The sequence below is a fragment of the Stegostoma tigrinum genome, chromosome 5 (assembly GCF_030684315.1).
Source record: "Stegostoma tigrinum isolate sSteTig4 chromosome 5, sSteTig4.hap1, whole genome shotgun sequence".
Taxonomy (NCBI): domain Eukaryota; kingdom Metazoa; phylum Chordata; class Chondrichthyes; order Orectolobiformes; family Stegostomatidae; genus Stegostoma; species Stegostoma tigrinum.
The window spans coordinates 9,894,167-9,915,352 of NC_081358.1; the positions used below are offsets into that span (position 1 = coordinate 9,894,167).

Sequence of the window (21,186 nt, forward strand, 5' to 3'; positions counted from 1 at the left end):
TGGTTTATAATTGGCAAGATCAAGATTTATCCTTTTGCCCATTTTAAAAACGTCAGTGTGTTTTTCTGGATTTATGTACCTATAATTTTTCACATCCTTTCTTTCCTCTGCTAATTCCCTTTCTTAATTTTACCCCTACACTTTCTGTACTCTAGGCTTTGTTCAATATCCGTTTCTTGGCATCTGATACAAGCTTTTGTTTTTGCCTTATTCTAACACTCTCTCTCCTGGCGTATTTTTATCACTATACTAAATAACTGTAAATACTAAAAATTTGATTCACTATTACCAAACACGCCCCACTAACACTCTATCCGTAAATCCAGCTTCAATCCTTAAAATCCACAATGTAAAAAATGCTTTATGTAATCCTGTGACTGGGCAACCATTACTAAACATCCTGTCTGTGGTTGCAGAGCCTTTGGTTCCCCATTGCTTTTGACATGGAAACGTCTCAGCCAATTATAGTTTCCACACCAACTGATCAGGACCCCTTCTTCCAGCAGCATCGATTGTTGTGACTGTTTGCAATGTAGCATTATCACATTTATCCTGGCGAGTGTAAAAATTACCTAAATGCCATCAACAAAACCTTTTCTGAGTATAAAAAAGTGTTCAGGAGAACTAGATTTAAACTGCTGGCTATTATTTATCTCAGCATTCTGCAGGGATACATGCTCGGGGAGAATCCATTCCAACATATATAGGGATTATAGATGAACAGACGCTCTGCAGAAATTAATCTCCATCTTTATTTACAGATCCATACAAAATTACAATGCCAGAATTTAATCTTTTAACAAATTATGTGAAACTCTTTGAAAAGGCCATAGTATCCATAAAACATATTACAGTATAAATAGATTTTTTTTTGAATTCTTCTGAAGTGGAGATGAAGTAGGTCAACAGAAAGCATCCTGAAAATTTGAAAATAAAACAATTGATTTAGGTTGGGAAAGCAAACATTTCACACCTGGGTATGAACTAAAATATCAATGTGTCAATTTATCCCCGAGTATATTACAATTTTGGAATGACGTCTAACCTGTACCTTCCATGCACAAGTGAAACTTTAAAAAAAGTCTCAATTTATACAAGTGTAACAAGGTTTCCTGTACAAGACAGCATTATTTCACAAGTTAATGTGAATGTCCTGTAACGGTTGGGCACCTGAGATCTTCTACCTTACTATAAGCATAAAATGGTGTACAAAATAAATTTGAAATGGACATTTATTATTTCATGCTACAACTGAATCATAACAGGGTTATTTGTGTCAGTGGAGAAAATAATGCTTCAAGAACTTGCATACATCTCTGGAAAATCTGCAACACAGCACACATTTCACTCCCACTGAAGGGCAACATCCTTGTGTATGTGAAACAGCACTGAGATCAACAGGGTTATAATTTTATACATTTACACCAAGAGAGTGCATGGTTGGAAATTAGGTACATAAAAATTGACTTAAGTCAATGTGTTTGCCAAGTACATCACTTGGCATGCATAAAGTGTTAAGTTTTGCATTCTTTTTACTGGAGTATAGTCATGGGCATGCCTTTTCTGCTAATGAATCAATACAAAATATGTAAATTTGTAAAGTCAAGCATGCCACTAAAACAATGCAGAGGGTTTGCTGTATTAGTAATTGGTGCCGACTGACAAAATTGGACGTGATCAAATGGATTATATTTGGCAGATCACTGGAGGACGGCTGGAGCCTTTAGCCCCATAACCATCCTGCCACGAAAAATGTACTAATCTCCACATACAATTTTGTATTAGCATGTAAATTAACTGGGAGTTCTGGACAATTCAAAATATCTGGAAAACTTCAACATTAAGCATTAAACTCTCATGACCCAAGGGCAAAACATAAGTTATGAGATAAAAAGCCTATTATTTATTGGGTTATTAGAACAGAAGTAGTTCCACCCTTTTCTGGCTGAAGAATGGTTAAAAATATGCCCAAAGTATAAACTGTATAAATCAATTTTCTTGCTGCCTCAGGTGATTTTAGATCATAATAGATAATGAATACCTCTAAATCAGCAAGTTCTCACAACGCATTTAAAAAACAGCCTCAGGTGAAACTGAAGTGGGTTTATGGTCTTGGTTTGAGATTGAATTACAAAGCCCTTATCCCTAGAGGTATTAGGCATCTCGCGTGTAAAACTTTGCTTCATATTAGAACTACCAATGCAAATTACATTGTCATATTTTGTGATGTAGGAAGTACCTTGTTCCACAATTGTGGGGATGAGTTCACGAATGTGCACAGATCTCCATGAAAGGTGATCTCTTTTCCAAACCTAGTGCTTGTCTACCAGACACCATTATGTAATGCAAGTTATTTTTGATAATAGGCAAAAATAAACTGCCTAAATGAATGAATTGAAAGACCCATGAAAAACACTGAAGTAACCAGGCATTTGCTGCTTTTTGTTTATATATTTCTCATTTTAGTAAGAATTGTCTGATAAAAGTAGAACTACAAAACAAGGCAACAATTCAGTTAGCATGGACTTTACTCAAAACTTTTGATGACCTTTTTTCTAAAAAGGACCACATACCTGCTGTCCTTGTATAGAGGGTAAATCAAATTGGTGTTGTTAGCTCAGATACATTGTGAATTAATCACATATTCCCCAATAACGCCAAGCTTAAGAACTGACAGTCACCTGCCAATAAGAATTTCTTTTTTTAAAAAAAAAGCACACTACTTAAGAGCATCGCAGAGTCTAGCAGCTCACAGACAGTAGACAGTTGGTCCAAACTCATAAAAGCACTTAATGTACAGAATTCTCGCCAACTTTATGATCATGGTCTTGCTAGGTTTTAGCCACAAAGTACCCCAAAAGTCAGCCAGCCTAGAAAAACCATTTTCTTCAAAACTATTATACAAACGGGTTTAACCGGTCAAAAGGGAAAAAGTGATGTACAATCATAAAAATAATCTTTTAAAAAAACAGAACTGTAGAACAGAGGACGAAGAAAAATATTGCAGTTCATGAGAGAAGCCTAGTGTTTTCTTCATTACTTCTCCACATGTACAAATTGGTTTTGTGATGGAATACTTCAAATTTGTCAAATCTAATAACTTTTGCATTTGTATTCAAATGTACATTTTACATTTTTAAAAAATCCCTGGTACAAACCACAACTATGTAGAAGACTTCCCAGCTGTTTCAGTGTATTGTTCATGTATATTTTATAAAGTCTGGTTTGTAAATCAATATGGTAAACCTCTGCCTCGTCCTCCTATGGTTGATGTGCTAATACGGCCGCTGTACGCATGAGAATAACCTGTTCCACGCCCAGGGGATCCCCAGTTCTGTCCATGAAGGTGGCCACTTGTGGCTAGGTTCTCTTGTCTGTTGGCAACATACCCATAATTTTGCAGTTTTGCGGCAAGAGGCACATTTGCGCTGTTTGTACTTTCAGATATTGCTGCTGGATTACTTCCACTGCTGCCCAGCAGGGGCAGAGCACCACGGTTGTACTCAAATCTGTGGTCTTTGTCTCCTGTAAACTGCATAGCACTGCTGCTGAGATAATTAATCCCTTCTCCATAACCTGTCACTGAGCTAGAAAAGGCATCTGAGTAGCCAGAATGCAAGTGCGTACTACTAGCAAGAGATGATGGAGCACTGAATGTAGACGACACATTATCCAGAAGTGAGTGACTGGGAGCATCCGCACTACCCAGGAAGGTGCCCCTTCCCCCACCGCTGCCAAGTCTGCTGGTATACCCATCAGTACTGAAGTTATTAGATGTGCAGGATGTCCCAAATCCATCCCCATAATCTGCAGCGGTTCTAAGGTTACCACTTGCTCGATAGTCAAGAGACGTTTGTCCCAATTCCTGGGCTTGGTGATGAGCTAATAGCTCCAAAAGGGCTGCTTTCACTCCTGCAGTTGGATCACTTGTTGAGCAAGAAACGGCACTATGCTGCTCCTCTGTCTGAAAGTTTCCGTCTGCTGAAGCGGGTGGTGGTTCTGGCGGTTCTGGGGGTCTCTGATCTGGGGGCAGGATTCGAGGATGTTCATGTACAGGTGACTGTTCTGGGATGCTAAGATCCGAATGTCTAGCAGAGTCATCACTGAAATCTGAAATCACATATATTAGAATTTTGAAAATCAAGTATGATATACCAGAGATGAACTGAAAAAGCATGAATCAAACTGGTCTCCTGTACCTTATGATTCGTGGACAGATTACTTTTTGAATAAAATGTGCTTTTAAAATGTTTGCTACTGAACTTCTAATCAACTTTAGATTTTTGTCAGAAAAGTCTTTTTATGACACTGAACAAGAAAATAAACCATAATCCTTTAAAACATCCCACTAAAGGTTCAACCACTAGTCAATACCTCCAGGTGCCAGTGGGTCAAATATTCTTCAAATTCTAGAGTCTGACTAAATCATCAAGCATCATGGTGCACTTCCAAATACAATCAACATCAGAGATGAATTTACTGATGGATCTAACCAGTTTGTGCAGTCACCACATCCTCATCACAGAATTAAACAGATTCAAATAAAGTGCAGTTAACAAAAAATAACTTTGAAAAACTTTTGTCAGAAGTCTTAACCATTTTCCTTCATTCTTTCATTGCAAGTTAAAATTGCTGCAATGCCACTAATCTTTTGTGTACATCTAATTACTCTTGAAAAGATGGCGGTGAGCCAGCTTCCAGAATTGATGCAGTCCACCTGGGGTGCATACTCTTAATATTGTTGGGAAAGGAGTTCCAGGATTCACCACAACAGTGAGAAAAGAATGTTATAATTCCAAGTCAGGGTGGTACGTGGCTTAGTAGGGAATAAACAGATAGTGATGTCCCTATGAGTCTGCTGCCTTTATCCTTCCAGATGGTAGAGGATATGGATTTGCTAACTGCTGTTGAAGACCTTGGTGAGTTGCTGCAATGCATCTTGTATACGGTACACACATCTGCCACTGTGTTGGTGGCGCAGGGGAGTCAAACAAGTTGCATTGTTTGCTCCTCGATGGCGCTGAGCTTCTTTAATATTTGACACCCGTAACGTTCCCTCTAAGCCTTGCAGCCATACACGCCAATAGCCATTCCCAGCATTGATTTCAACTGGTTTTGAAAGGTGCAGCCGTATGCGGACCTGAGGGGTCCATGGTGAAGTAAAACCCAGATGAAACATAGGACTTGTGCTCTGAAGACAATTATCGGGCTTCGGGCAGTCAGACAACTGAGTTAAATCCTTGAGAATTCCCAGTCTCTGACAGGCTCTTATAGCCACAGTATATATATGGAAGTTTCAAAATGTTGCTGGTTACTGGTAATTCCCAATGCCTTGACACCGGGGGAAAATAATATTAGCAATGGCAATCCTATTGAAAGTCAAAGGGTGATAGTGAGATTCTCATTTAGGAAAGAGTGGCACTAGAATGGTATAAAGGTTACTTGTTACTCATTAGCTCTAACCTGAAGGCTGTCCAGATCTTACTGCACTTAGACTTCTTTAGAATCTGATGAGTTGTGAATGGTATGAGACATTAGGCAATTATCAGTGAACATCTACACTTCTGACCTTAATGTGGAAGGAAAAAGTGATGAAGCAGCTGATGATGGTGGGACCTAGGACAATACCCTGTAGAACCCCTACAGCAACGTACTGGGATTGAGCTAAGTGGCTTCCAACAATCATCTTCCTTTGTGCCGGGTATGTGTCCAACACATTGAGAGTCTCCCTTGCTACCTCTGGGCTCTATTGATTTCAATGTTGTCTGGGCTCCTTCATACAACATTGGGTCAAATGCTGCCTCAATGTCAAGGGCAGTAACATTCAGCTCCCCTATTTCCCATTTGGAACACTACTGCCCAACTAGCTCCAATAGTGATAATAAAATGTGAGGCTGGATGAACACAGCAGGCCAAGCAGCATCTCAGGAGCACAAAAGCTGACGTTTCGGGCCTAGACCCTTCATCAGAGAGGGGGATGGGGAGAGGGAACTGGAATAAATAGGGAGAGAGGGGGAGGCGGACCGAAGATGGAGAGTAAAGAAGATAGGTGGAGAGAGTATAGGTGGGGAGGTAGGGAGGGGATAGGTCAGTCCAGGGAAGACGGACAGGTCAAGGAGGTGGGATGAGGTTAGTAGGTAGATGGGGGTGCGGCTTGGGGTGGGAGGAATGGATGGGTGAGAGGAAGAACCGGTTAGGGAGGCAGAGACAGGTTGGACTAGTTTTGGGATGCAGTGGGTGGGGGGAGCTGGGCTGGTTGTGTGGTGCAGTGGGGGGAGGGGACGAACTGGGCTGGTTTAGGGATGCAGTAGGGGAAGGGGAGATTTTGAAACTGGTGAAGTCCACATTGATACCATATGGCTGCAGGGTTCCCAGGTGGAATATGAGTTGCAGTTCCTGCAACCTTCGGGTGGCATCATTGCGGCAGTGCAGGAGGCCCATGATGGACATGTCATCTAGAGAATGGGAGGCGAAGTGGAAATGGTTTGCGACTGGGAGGTGCAGTTGTTTGTTGTGAACTGAGCGGAGGTGTTCTGCAAAGCGGTCCCCAAGCCTCCGCTTGGTTTCCCCAATGTAGAGGGAGCCGCACCGGGTACAGTGGATGCAGTATACACATCGGCAGATGTGCAGGTGAACCTCTGCTTAATGTGGAATGTCATCTTGGGGCCTGGGATAGGGGTGAGGGAGGAGGTGTGGGGCCAAGTGTAGCATTTCCTGCGGTTGCAGGGGAAGGTGCCGGGTGTGGTGGGGTTGGAGGGCAGTGTGGAGCGAACAAGGGAGTCACGGAGAGAGTGGTCTCTCCGGAAAGCAGACAGGGGAGGGGATGGAAAAATGTCTTGGGTGGTGGGGTCGGATTGTAAATGGCGGAAGTGTCGGAGGATGATGCGTTGTATCCGGAGGTTGGTAGGGTGGTGTGTGAGAACCCCTCATTCTCACACACCACCCTACCAACCTCCGGATACAACGCATCATCCTCCGACACTTCCGCCATTTACAATCCGACCCCACCACCCAAGACATTTTTCCATCCCCACCCCTGTCTGCTTTCCGGAGAGACCACTCTCTCCGTGGCTCCCTTGTTCGCTCCACACTGCCCTCCAACCCCACCACACCCGGCACCTTCCCCTGCAACCGCAGGAAATGCTACACTTGGCCCCACACCTCCTCCCTCACCCCTATCCCAGGCCCCAAGATGACATTCCACATTAAGCAGAGGTTCACCTGCACATCTGCCAATGTGGTATACTGCATCCACTGTACCCGGTGTGGCTCCCTCTACATTGGGGAAACCAAGCGGAGGCTTGGGGACCGCTTTGCAGAACACCTCCGCTCAGTTCGCAACAAACAACTGCACCTCCCAGTCGCAAACCATTTCCACTCCCCCTCCCATTCTCTAGATGACATGTCCATCATGGGCCTCCTGCACTGCCACAATGATGCCACCCGAAGGTTGCAGGAACAGCAACTCATATTCCGCCTGGGAACCCTGCTGCCATATGGTATCAATGTGGACTTCACCAGTTTCAAAATCTCCCCTTCCCCTACCGCATCCCTAAACCAGCCCAGTTCGTCCCCTCCCCCCACTGCACCACACAACCAGCCCAGCTCTTCCCCCCCCACCCACTGCATCCCAAAACCAGTCCAACCTGTCTCTGCCTCCCTAACCAGTTCTTCCTCTCACCCATCCCTTCCTCCCACCCCAAGCCGCACCCCCATCTACCTACTAACCTCATCCCACCTCCTTGACCTGTCCATCTTCCCTGGACTGACCTATCCCCTCCCTACCTCCCCACCTATACTCTCTCCACCTATCTTCCTTTCTCTCCATCTTCAGTCCGCCTCCCCCTCTCTCCCTATTTATTCCAGTTCCCTCTCCCCATCCCCCTCTCTGATGAAGGGTCTAGGCCCGAAACGTCAGCTTTTGTGCTCCTGAGATGCTGCTTGGCCTGCTGTGTTCATCCAGCCTCACATTTTATTATCTTGGAATTCTCCAGCATCTGCAGTTCCCATTATCTCTGATACTATTTTAGCTCCAATAGTGAATGCATTTGGAAGTACAGTATTGTACTGATCCATATGGACCAGTAAGGTGTCCTACGTTAATGGTCTCATTCTGTCAACAGGAATCCAACCATTTGATCTCCACTCAGAAGTGTAAAGGCTGATTCAAAATTCCTGCTGAAGCGATTATTCAACAAGCTCATTAAAAATATACATATGAAAGGACTAGACTGAGTTTAGCTGTGGTGCTTTACAAGATCAAGTGAGATTTACTAATCAAACTTGAACATGGTAGGAGAATGAAGGCAAAATGGAGGGAGGAAAGAATAAATCTGCACTAGGACAGGTTGCATAAAGTGTGAAGAGACCTACCACAACCATTAGTAGAATATCTAACATGAATTAATCAAAATTGAAAAGTGGTTACATGCAAACATACCGAGCGTAGCAGCAGCAGGGTCAGGTGGATCCAGAGGTTCTGGCGGTTGAGCGGGCAGTTCGATTTCAGTAACAGTGCTCTCTGCCTCTGCAACAATTTCTCTCTCTTTTGGCTGTGGTGTCTTAATCAGTTGAGCTAGTAAAACAGCAAGTGTACTCTGGATGGCGGCCTGAGTAGCATCAGGCTCACCTTTCAGTGTTGGCTGAGTCACAGGCAGTGGGGGCTGAACTGTCAAAGATGATGTTACTTGTGGCTTCTCCAATTCTTGCTGCTGCTTAGCAGCTGCTGCCAGGACTCCAGCTGGAAGGTTAACTGTACTGAGTTGCTGCTGGGTCTCAGGATTCACCTTAATATTCAACATTTGAGCAAGATGTGCTAGGCTGAGACTGTTCTTGGATCTCAACAAATTCAGCAGAATTGCCAGGTCATTCTGGTTTAGTGGCTGTCCAGTGCATTTACTCCCTGCAGAACAATAATATGAAAGCTTGTTAACTGCCCAGCAAGTGAAAAGGCTTGAACAGCAGTGTGCTGTGAATTAAACCTTAAATTCTTACAAAAGATCAGGAATCTACAAATAGGTCACGTACTTTGGTAAACATGGGAGCCAGATGGTTATGGCAAAAGCTAAATATTGTAAATATAGGCATATATGGCAACCCTGCTGGGTAATAATGCTACGCATGTCAGATAATTATAAACACAATGGATAACAATATTAAAGGGCACTATGTAAATATGGAAATCACAAACATTAATAATAGGCAAACATTGGCACTCAGAAACAGGTACTGAGCAGTAAATTACCAGTGGTAACACAGTGAAAGAGGGCAGTCTTTGGCCTTGTATCATGACGTAAATGATTACATGACTTTTGGGGGAGGGGGCCTGTGATGATAGTTTGAACAGCAAAGTGTACGAACATAGAACTGGGAACAGACAGGCAAGTTCTAAGTCTGTAATTAGGGTCCCAGAATAGCAGGAAAGACAACAGGGTTAGAAATTACAGAGCTAGATGGAACCAAAGAAAATATTGGGTGATTTAAGTTAGACTGGGAAGACAAAGTGTGGTTGATAATGCTCGTGCATTGAAGTGCAACCTCTGTCAACCTACTGTGTCCAGTTCTGGTTTTCCTGTATTAGTAAGATTGTTACTAAGCTATGGAGGTTCAGAAGAGATTTACCAGGAAGTTGTCGGTAATGGAAGGCTTGAGTTATGATGACAGGCTGGATTGGCTTGGGCTTTTTCACTGGAGCGCAAGCGGTTGAGAGGTGACACTTCTTGGAGGTTTATAAAATCATAAGGGGTATAAGATAGGCTAAATGGCAGTTGACTAATTCCCTATGGTAGGAGATTTCAAGACATATTTTTAAGGTGACAGGAGAAAGATTTTTAAAAAGACCTGAGGGACAATTCTTTTTTTTAAACACAGAGTGGTCTGTATGTGGAATGGAATTCCAGATATGGGTACAGTTAAGATATTTAGATAAGCACATGGACAGAAATGGGCAGATTGTTTATAGAGGAGACACTGTCAGCTTGATATCTCAAGGGAGAATTAAAATTTAACATTACAAATAGAGAAAAGTATAAAAAAGGGAAGAAAACATGAACAGAAATAGAAAAGTTCTTCTGAAAACATAAAACAGTATAAGGGCTTTCAGAGGAGTTGCGCTGCCAATTATGACCGAAAATATGACTGAATTGGAGGAGACGAAAAACATGATTGCGGTATAGCCAAAAATGTTGTTGTTAAAGATAGGTAAGGAACTTGCTAGGATACACGAGCTATTAGAAAGGCTGCCAGTGGAAATGTCACACAGTCCAGATGGGGGTACATCCTGGGTTGCTGACAGAAGGGTAGTGTTATGATTCCCTGCAGGGACCATTAACACAAAAGAGAAATTCAAAATCGCTGTTACTCACTAAAGGAATGAAGCCACAAGATTCCACTGCTTAAACCAACAATGTTACTGTACAAAAGCCAAACACAGCAAACACTATTACCTAACCTTTCATCAGCTTAAGTTATTCACAATAGAAAAAGTTAAATCTGAAATCCTCAATTCAAGTTGATTTCTCCTCCAGAAAGTCATAGAGTCATACAGCATGGAAATGGGTCCTCTGTCCAACTCGTCCATGCTAACCAAGTTTCCTAAACTGAACTAGTCCCATTTACCTGCATTTGGCCGATGTCCCTCAAACTTTCCTAATCATGTACCTGTCCAAACGTCTTTTAAATGTTACAACTGCACCCTCCACTACATTTCCTCTGGTAGCTCATTCTGTACAAGCATGACCCTCTGCAGGAAAAAGTTACCCCTTAGGTCCCTTTTAAATCTTTTCCCTTCTCATCTTAAACCTATGTCCTCTGGTTTTGAACTCGCCCACCCCAGGGAAAAGACCTTGGCTATTCAGCCTATCCATGCCCCTCATGATTTCATAAACCTCTATAAGGCAACCCCTCAGCCTCCTATGCTCCAAGGAGAAAAGTCCCAGCGTATCCAGCCTCTCCTTATAATTCAAACCTTCCAGTCTAATAACATTCTTGTAAATATTTTTGGCACCCTTTCCAATTTAATAAGATCCTTGGCAATAGCAGGGCAACCAGCATTATAAGCAGCACTCCAAATGTATTTGGGAGCTCAATTCAGGATTAGGTAAGATACCTCAGGAATGCTAATTGGATGCATAAATACATTAAAAGGAAACAGAAAAATATTTTAAATTTTATTAACACAAGTCTATGTGGATGGCTAAGTCTTCAGGTCATTATTAATACTGGTGAATGCAATAATCCTAGAATAAGTAATTATTCAATTAAAAACTAACTCCCAATTAGTAAGAAGGAATATTTTATTTAATGCAAACACCATTTTTTTGGGAGGTTAGCAATATTGTTCCTCCCAAAATTGCATTAAAATTATTCTAACCATCAACAGCATACCCCCACGACTTCGGCAACCTTTCCCACGCCCTCCCCCCCCCACCCCACGACCATCACCACCCCATCCCAATACCAGCCTCCACTCATGCTAAATCTGTTATCCAATCTTCCAGTTATTTTGCACTGTCAGCCTCTCTTCTGGCCATCTCTAGCCTGTTACCCTCTGTTCTGACCCATCAGCCTGCATAGCAACTCAACCAAATCATCAGGTTCCAACAATAGTTGAGGATGCTCATTAGATGCCTGCACATGGTGACAGTTAGGTTCTTAGGCCCTAGATGATATGCAGTTCAAGCTTATCCATTCAGGCACGGGGATCATTCCTTGTGCACCCACCTTTGATGTGTTTCAATTTCTAAGTCAATGCAAGTGCGAACTCACTGTCAAAAAATGTTGTGACACATTCATAATCTTGAAGAAACTAACATGTTGCTACAGCAGAACCATCCACCCCTGATGTTTCATCATCAAAAACAAAGGACTACAGAAAAGCAGCACAAACATCTTAACTCGGATATATATTAAGATAATAAAATGTGAGGCTGGATGAACACAGCAGGCCAAGCAGCATCTCAGGAGCACAAAAGCTGACGTTTCGGGCCTAGACCCTTCATCAGAGCTCACATTTTATTATCTTGGAATTCTCCAGCATCTGCAGTTCCCATTATCTCAGATATATATTAATACTTTTTTACTCTCGCTAGATCCAGGTGTAGATATTTTAATCAACTTGTTCAGAATGACACACCACTGGAGCAGGTGTGACCTGACCCCAGGCCTGCATGAAAGCATCATCACTCTAAACACTGCCAAAATCAAGAAGACCCACATCATCGTTTCTGAGCAACTCAATGATAATAAACGCAGCCGTGCCCATGTCACTCATGTCCAGAACACATTTTTTTTAATAAAACTGAGAATGGCAGGGGACTACAGCATGATGGAAGGATTGAAAGCAAATGGAATAGCATTATCTGATTTCAAGTAGTCAAGTGAAATACATGGAACACGTAAAAAAATGTGAGCAACTCAATAAATCCTCCCCTTCGCAAGTTATCTGCTAGGTAGCAGTGAGATGGGGACAGACAAGCTTAGAAATTTTTTTAAAATCTCAAGAAGTATACTAACTAGTAATTTCTATTTTAGAAACTAAATGCATAACACCATTGTCCACAATTCAAGTTCAGATAATATTAAAGTCTTTTATTGAAAGGATGGCTCATGGGTCTTGAAAACAAAAACAAAAAAAAGCAGTGCTGTCTACATTTGAAATAATACAAGTATCAGAATTTAAAAAGCTATATAATTTTCAGGTATCTGTGAAAACTATCCATTTTCTTTTGACCAATTATGAAATCTCCCACAATCTGAAATTTTTCAACTCAAACCTGAACGCCATTCTCAATTCCTGCACAGCAAATTAAATGGAAGATTAGAAACATCCTTGGTTTCTAATAGCTCTGTTCTCCCAATCACAGCAGTTCTGTGCAAATTCTCTTCTGTCTTCTACAAGATGCTGCTCACAGAACTTCAAATGCAAAACGACTATCTGCCTTCATCTGCAAGGGCAACTGTTTCTCAAGCTCTAAGTGAAGCAAAACAAGCTTGACTGCTGACTGTTTGCTAAGAGGACACACCAATACATTTAAATTCAACCCAAAACAGCAGTTACTTACAATTTATTTTTGAGGCCACAAAGTATATTTCAGGACGTTCCAAACAGAAATAAGAACTATCTTACCTTAAAACAAATCTTCTTGATTATGGTCATACAAATAATTTCTCTCTTCAATGGAGTTTATGCCTCTTTCTCCAGATTTGCTAGCCCCACCACGAAAGACCTTCATGTATCAACTGCTGCTAGATTATTTATGAAGGTTCTCAGATAGAAAGAACCTGTTTCTTGAGTGAAGTGTCGACTGCATGCCCACAATCGGCAGCTAGTTATGAAAGGATCTTCTTTGAGTAGATCTATTGTTCCCAACCCTTCATCCAACAGAGGTCTGTTGGAGCTTATTAGTATTAAGTGGTGAAGGATTAACCACAACATGTCTTTGGAGAAAGAAACACGATTCAATGAGAAAATGGTACTAGCTAGGTATATCATGTGGATTTAAACTGTATAACTAATTAACAACGAGCAAAGTAAAACTGACTAGCTCTGCCCAGAAAGTCATTTAAGAATTATCACGCAGGACTATTTCAAAGATCCCTAGTTATTAACATTTCAGGCCGACTGGCTGATACAACATCGATCTTCTGGTTCTGTTGCAGACAGAGGGATAGGTTATCTATTGTTTAAGTCTGCTCCCCTCTTGCAACGTTAAATATATTCTTGAACTACAATAACATTCAGTCTGTTGGCCAGATGCCTCAACCAAGTGCTTTCTTCTCATTTATATTTAATCTTTAATCTCAAACCTAAAAATTACATTCCTAAAACTAAAATTTATATCTCCAACTCATATGAATTGCAAAATCAGATATTCACAATTAGAAATTGCAGTGCCGGTGCAATCCTCCAACTCCGAAACTGGGATAAATATCCAACGGACTGGAAAAATGCTAATGTTCGCTTTATAGAGATAGCAGAGGGAAAAATAACTTCAACTAAATTCATTCTTTTTTGATGAGACAAGATGATAAACGAAGGCAGTGCTGTTAGTGCAGTGTCTATGGACAGTCAAAATGCGTTTGATAAATAGAGTTGGTGCAAAATTGAAGCCCATGGGAAAAAGGAACAGCAGCAGCTAGAAAATATAAAGGGTTGAGGCTCTTGTGACACAGTGGCAGCATCCGTACCAAAGCTGTCAATGGTTTGAGTTATCACTTTTCATGTCTTCAATCACTATTTGCTGGTTCATAGTCAGAAAGACTGCAATTTAAATCTTTGGATGTCTCCAGCCCAGAAGGCTGTGAATGTTGAATGATTGAATATAAGATAAAGTTATATTTATTTTTGATCAGTAAGGTAATCAAGGAACCATGACTATACTAGCGATGTAGGGTAGTTATTTTTATGCCATTTACACAACGATTTAATAGGGTCCCATAAAAATGGAGTGGGGAAGCAGCAGCACGGTGGCTCAGTGGTTAGAACTGCAGCCTCACAGCGCCAGGAACCCGGGTTCAATTCCAGTCTTGGGTAACTGTCTGTGTGGAGTTTGCACATTCTCCCTGTGTCTGCATGGGTTTCCTCTGGGTGCTCTGGTTTCCTCCCACAGTCCAAAGATGTGCAGGGTAGGTCGATCAGCCATGCTAAATTGCCCGTAGTGTTCAGGGGTGTGCGGGTTATAGGGGGATGGGCCTGGGTGGGATGCTTCAAGGGGTGGTGTGGACTTGTTGGGCCGAAGAGCCTGTTTCCATATTGTAGGGAATCTAATCGAAAAAAATGGAACAGTTTAGGATCTTTCATCAATGGATTACTTATGTTCTTCCATGCAATCTTAATTTTCTTGGAAGAATCTAACAGATATACTGAACGTATGTCTAAACCAATGAGTATTCCAGCTTAAAGTCCACTCAATTGTGCATATTACAATTCATTGTTATTTGTCAACAATGGATAGTAGTTTCGCCCTCTGGGAACTTGCAATTTATGTAATAAATTATAGATTTGTGCATAGTTTTCATTGTACTGCAAATTTTAAGTATTTTGCTGCAGTGTTTACATGGGCTTTTAAGCAAGCAAATAGTTAATTGCTGGATTGTGTTTTAATAGATGACTGCTTTGGTGGTACAGGAAATGAAGATGTCGCATGATAATGAGACATAATATGTTTATGAAACATGACATTTACAGAGACAAAATGTGGCAAGTTAGAACAATCCAGAATTATTAATGGAAATGATCACAGTTTAAAGTGATTATCTGCGGAATGCAACTTAACAATAACAGACAGAAAAAAAGTCCACTCGGAATGACTTTTTTTGCATATTATTAATCAGGTCCCTTAAATGCTGATTGCAATTACATTACCAATAAACAATTTGTATTCCAAATTATTGCCTGGCTTAAGCTTTGTTAGTATAGTTAAAGGCATAGCTATTGATTGCATATTGATAGTCTTTGACATAATTGTGAATAGCAAATTGATCAGATGGATTGCTATCAACAGTGCAAAATAACTGCTTTTACCAAATATAGAAGAAATAATCATGGCTACCGAAGATCAAGACATTAAAAAAAATGTTCTTCAAAAAGATTCAATATATAGTTGCACAGATTCACAGCAGCAGGAAAAAGTTAAGAAAGGAAAATAAACAGTCAGGCCAAACCAGACCAAAAGTTGTGTCGACATATGTCCAAGCTGCTCTGGAGTGCAAAGAGCCTGAAGACTTGTAAATTATCACGTGGTTGTCAAGTATTGCTTTACTACTGGATAGATTCTCTGAATTTGCTACACCATCCGCCAACCCTCTGTCTTGACATGAGCTCAAATACAGGTACTTTGCAGAACTTTAACTGTGTAATAAATTCATTTTTTATAGTAGACAGAGACCAATCAATCACATGCCAGCACCATGAAAGCATGGGCCTGAGGCCATCAGAAAACTAGACAAATAAATTAGCATAAAACTAAACTGTGAAGCCATTAAATGATGTAATTTACTTCTGTGCATCACTCACGATATTTCAATTCTTTAATGACTGCTTCATTTATGAGAACATATGAAACGAAGGCTTAAGCCATTTGCCTTCCAGGCCACAAGTGTTCCATTTAATACGCAGAGGTCAAGTTACCGATACTAACAAAATTGTAAAATGATAAATGCATACAATAAAATTATTAGAAGATGAAGTTGATATAAAGCCTTTTGTGGAGTGATTCAGAATAAGGGACACAATCTAGAATTATAGCCAGGCTACTCAAATTAAATCTGGAAACAGCTTTTTGCAAAGAGTAGAGTTAGTCTGGAAGTTCCCTCCCAAAGTATTACATCAACAGATTTTAATTAGGGAATAGCATCAATTCATATAGATCAATAGCAGGTTAATGAAATTAAAAGGATATATCTGCCATAAACAGTAAAACAGAATCAACAGATTCAAGTCCTCCTAGGATCTCTGATATAGGATGCATCTTCCAATGATGTGTTAAAAGTGGACTGTTGGAATTCTTCATGCCAACATAATTGCAATAGGATTGATAGCAAGAAAGAAATAATGCAAATAGATTAGAGATCCACAGACCACTGTTGTAGTTTGAAAGCCCTTTGTAGATAAGAAAATAACAATTACTCAATGCAGTTCATATGTTTTAGTGACGGAAGTTGCAATTTTATCACCACAGCACTGATTTCCAACAAAACACACAAAACAGGTAACAACCTTCCCACCAGCCCCAAATGAACTGCATCAGAATCTACATGTCATAGGATAATTTAGCCTAGAAGCAAACCTTAACTCATCTTAATTTCTCTGTGCCAGCTTTAAGAGAGTTAACAGTCACACTGTAACTTTTCTCCTTCAACGCTTTAATCTCCTTTTTAAAAAGTTAGTACTGTTATAATCCCAGTTGAATGGCCAAAAGTTTTTTTTTGTTAATTTTTACTGTGGGTCAATCACTGAACATATTCACAAGGGGCTGCCAAGGAATTTTAAAGAAAAAAGTTATTTGTGCACAAAAAGCAAAAATAAAATTACATTATGTAGGTAGTTAAAAGTCTTATTGCAAACTTCAAAAATAAAGATTCAACTCGTTTACCCTTAACAATAACCTTACAAACACAAACCTCCATGAAGGATCACCATAATTCTACTGAAAAGCTCACTGTTGAATGGGAAACCTCTGCATTGAATTGATGTGAACTTTTTAGTTAATGTGTTAAAAAGTCAGGTTAATAAAAAAAAAGTTGCCAACACGGCTCTCATTTCTTATCATGGGATCAAGCATCTCTTCCACAGATTAACCATTCCGGAGCTTTTCTCCCACCAACTTCTAAGCCACTCAGGACTTATCCTCTCGTACACGACTGTTTTGAAGCACAGAAAATAGGGACACTATTTAGGCTACCTGATCCTGCTCCACGGTTCAATATGATCAATGGTTGATCTTTCAGCTTAGTTCCCTGTACCAGCTGCCTCTCCATAACCTTTAATCCCTTTAGCCCCAAGTGCTATATCTAATTGCTTGTTGAAAACATTTAATGTTTTGGCCTCAACCAGTCTCTGTGGCACAGAATTCCAGGCTCACCACCCTCTGGGTGAAGACAACTCTCCACATCTCAGTCCCAAATGGCCTACCCCTTGTCCTCAGAACGTCATCCATGGTTCTGGACACTCTGGTCATTGAGAACATGCTCCCTGCATTTGGCCTGTTTAGAATTTTATACGTTCCTATTTGATTCCCCAACATTTTTCCAAATTCCAGTGAATATAGACCTAACGAATCCAGTCTTTCTTCATATGTCAGTCCTGCCATTCCAAAAGTAAGTCTGGTTAAACTTTGTTGAACTCCCTCTGAAGCCAGAACATCCTTCTGAGAAGGTCAAAACTGCACACAATGTTCCAGGTGTGGTCTCATCAAGGACCTGTGCCAAGACGTTCCTGCTCCTGTACTTGAATCTTCTCAACGTGAATGCCAAGATTAGCACATACAAGGACACCCAGCTCTCACCCCACCTCCCTTTTTCTTCAATTTATTGCCTTTCTGTTTTTTTCTTACAAAATGGATAATCTCACACTTATCCTCATTATACACAATCTGCCATGCATTTGTCCACTCACACAACTTGTCCAAATTTCATAGAAGCACCTCTGCATTCTCCTCACGATTCACACTCCTAGAGTTTTTTGTGTTGTCTAAAATTTGGAGACAGCTAGACTGCATTACTTACGCGAAAGGTTCCTTTCTTTCTGAAAGAAATCTGCATATGCATTAACTGCCTGGATAGTTCTGTTGTGATTTTTTTTTAAAAAGAAAAAGGAAACTTGTTTCTGTTTCTGTCTTCCAATGTCACAGAACACTGTGGTGGGGCAATGGCCCAGTATTTTTCCTCTTTTCTACACTGTTTTCTCAAGTACTGAACTATTCACCAAGGGTTTTGTAAAAGCACGTAAAATAATTTCTAGAAAACTCAGCACCATTCAAGTAAGTCAAAATGAAACTAAGTCTGTCTTATTAAGCATACTCAATGTAGAGATACAAATTAAACTTGAAGTTTTAAGATAATATCCAATTCAGAAGCAAAATTTTTAAACATTAATACAAATCATGAACCTTCATTACAATATTAAATATGCTTCAAATGCCCTTTCAATGTATTTAGATCATGCTTCTCTGTATAATTTTTCTTCACGTTACTCTGAATCTTTTGCCAATTATTGGAAATCAGTGTATTGTGGTTCCTGATGATTCTGTCAGTATAAAGTTCTTCCGTATTTATTCAATCCAAAGCCTTCATGATATCGAACAACTCTCTCAAATCATTCCTTAACTAACCCTAATCTATCAGCAGCAAACCGAGTTTCCTCAGTCTCTCAAAGTAACCGAATGTGATCTGCACTCAGTCTCATTTAGCATCAACATCCTTCCAAAAGCATGACTGTAGGATTCTTCATACAATACTATAGCTGGACTCAAGCAGGGTTTTAAAAATTGTAATGTATTTTGTCAACTGTATACAATCTATCTCTATCTCTAAAGTGAAGATTACTATGTGCATCTAAACAGCTTTCTCAATTTGTCTTTTAATCTTCAAAAGACATGCGAAATGCACTCTCTGGCCTGTCCCTATGCACAGAAAATATTCAGAATTTAGTCGAAGTTGATTCACATTCCTATCAAAATTAATAACTTCACACTTTCAAGTTTCATCTCCCCCTTTCATCAGTCTGTTCTCTTGTAACTTTTTGCTAATTGCATCCTCACAATCTATTACATTTCTAAGTTTTGCATTATCTACATATTCTGAGCTTATGCACTGTCTATCCAAATCCCAGGTTTTTAAATATTCAAGAGCAATGGTCCAGTGGCCAATCATTTATCCAATGCCCTTGAATCACAGGGCTTCACTTTTGCCCATGCAGTACTTTATAGAATGTTGTTTGGAAGTCCATATACGAAACATCTACCACATTATGTTCAATATCCCCATTCTGTTATTTCAAACAGCTTAATCAAGGCAGTTAAATACAACTTGCTTTTCATAAGTTTGTGCTGCTCTCCCTAACCCATATCTTTCTAGATGACAATTTCTTTTGTCTCACCTCTCCATTCACGTTAGATTGCCGATCTGCAGTTTTCAAGCTTATACCCACCTCTGTGCACAAGCTTAAAATGTATGCAAAGCCTTGTAGTTTAACGAACCTGTGAATTCTCAACGGCAAGGCCTCTATCTATCGCAGCAAGTTTGCCAACCAGAGCTTTTCTCATATACAGCATAAACATTGGTTTCCCCTTAAATTGGTATTCTTGCAAATTGTCCTGTCTTGTGCAAGATGAAAGGATTTTACAAAATGTCTATTGGTCACTAATACTCAATATTGTGATCACTGGTCTCATCCTCTCTCTACTGGTTAGCGGCCTATAGTATACTCACAGTGAGTATGTCCTCTATTGTTACTTTCCTGTTTCTTGAAAAACAGCTTCGGATTCATTCATTCCTTGAGCAAATAAAAAAGATCCAACTCATCCTTTGAAAATTCCTTGGAAAGTTTTCTGGATTCTACTTTAACATTGGTTCCTCAATCAACATAACCAAGAAATAATTATCCGGTCATTCGTTCATTTGTTTTTTTGAGGATCTTGCTCAGTGCACAAATTAACAGCAATGACTGCATTACAAAAGCAATGCCATATATAATGACAACTTAAGTTATACCTCACTCTCACGTAGACACGACATCCTTCCAGAAGCACGGTTCCAGGATTCATCTCTCAATATTTTAGCTGGACCCAAGCAGTGTTTTATACATATATTCATTAGCATTAACTCCCTCATCTCTACATTTTTGTTTGTAAAGTGAAAGATACAATACACATTTCATAACAGCCTTCTCAATTTGCCCTTTAATCTTCAAAACTGGTGAACATACACTCGTGGGTCTCTCCTTATCGTCATAAAATTCACAATTTAACCTATGCTGGTTTCCATTCTTCCCAAAACTAATCACTTCACATTTTTGTTAAATTTCACTTGCTCCTGTCACGAGTCTGTTCAGAAAGAATACTCAGATTTGCAGTTGCCTCCCCACTTCCTCTCCTTGTATTTGCTCTTCAAATTTAAAATCATTTACTAAACATTCAAACTCCACACATCAGTGCTACTTCTGTGCAGCTGAGGTTATTCATAATGCTTTTTTCACAGTAACGCTATGAGATTCACATTGTTTCTTAATAATTCCTCAATTTTCCCCCTTTTTTTGCCATAACCAAAGAACTTATTACATGCTTTCCCTACCAGTTGTACCAAATCGGTTCCTTAAAGCTTAACTTATCAGTATACATTGGCTTTAAATTCACAAAATCGGAGATTCTAAAAGTTATTCATGGCTTCATTCCTTCACATCTCAAACTTCTCTAGCGTTGCTTTCCTCCAAATCTGGCCCCTTGCGTATCCTAAACTCCCTGCATCCCACCAATGACAGTCATGTTTGCAACCATCTAATCTTCAATCTCTGAATTTTCCTTCTGCTTCCCTCCCCCTCCCCAACTACAGCTGTGGCTCAGTTTGTAGCACTCTCACTTGAGTAGGGAAATTGTGGGTTCAAGTTACATTCAACAGATTTCAGCATAAAAAAAACTAGACTACTTTAGTGCTATACTGAAAGAGGGCTAGTAGAAGGTCAGATAAGAT

General features: G+C 40.2%; 1 protein-coding gene across 2 annotated transcripts in view; it reads right to left on the reverse strand.

The window, feature by feature from the left end:
- Nucleotides 1-734: 734 nt before the first annotated feature.
- The window catches only part of cdk13 (cyclin dependent kinase 13), an 80,885-nt gene continuing 60,433 nt past the window's right edge, over nt 735-21,186 (reverse strand). The window contains exons 13-15 of one of the 2 annotated variants that reach the window (XR_007247332.2): nt 8,441-8,902; nt 2,574-4,110; nt 735-917 (exon numbers count right to left, since the gene is read on the reverse strand). Coding sequence is in view for 1 of the 2 variants with exons in the window: in XM_048528890.2 (XP_048384847.1) it covers nt 3,233-4,110; nt 8,441-8,902 (1,340 nt within the window). In the remaining variant the exon portion in view is untranslated. Of the gene's footprint in view, nt 4,111-8,440; nt 8,903-21,186 lie in introns of both variants that reach the window. The other variant, XM_048528890.2, reaches the window with a different exon arrangement.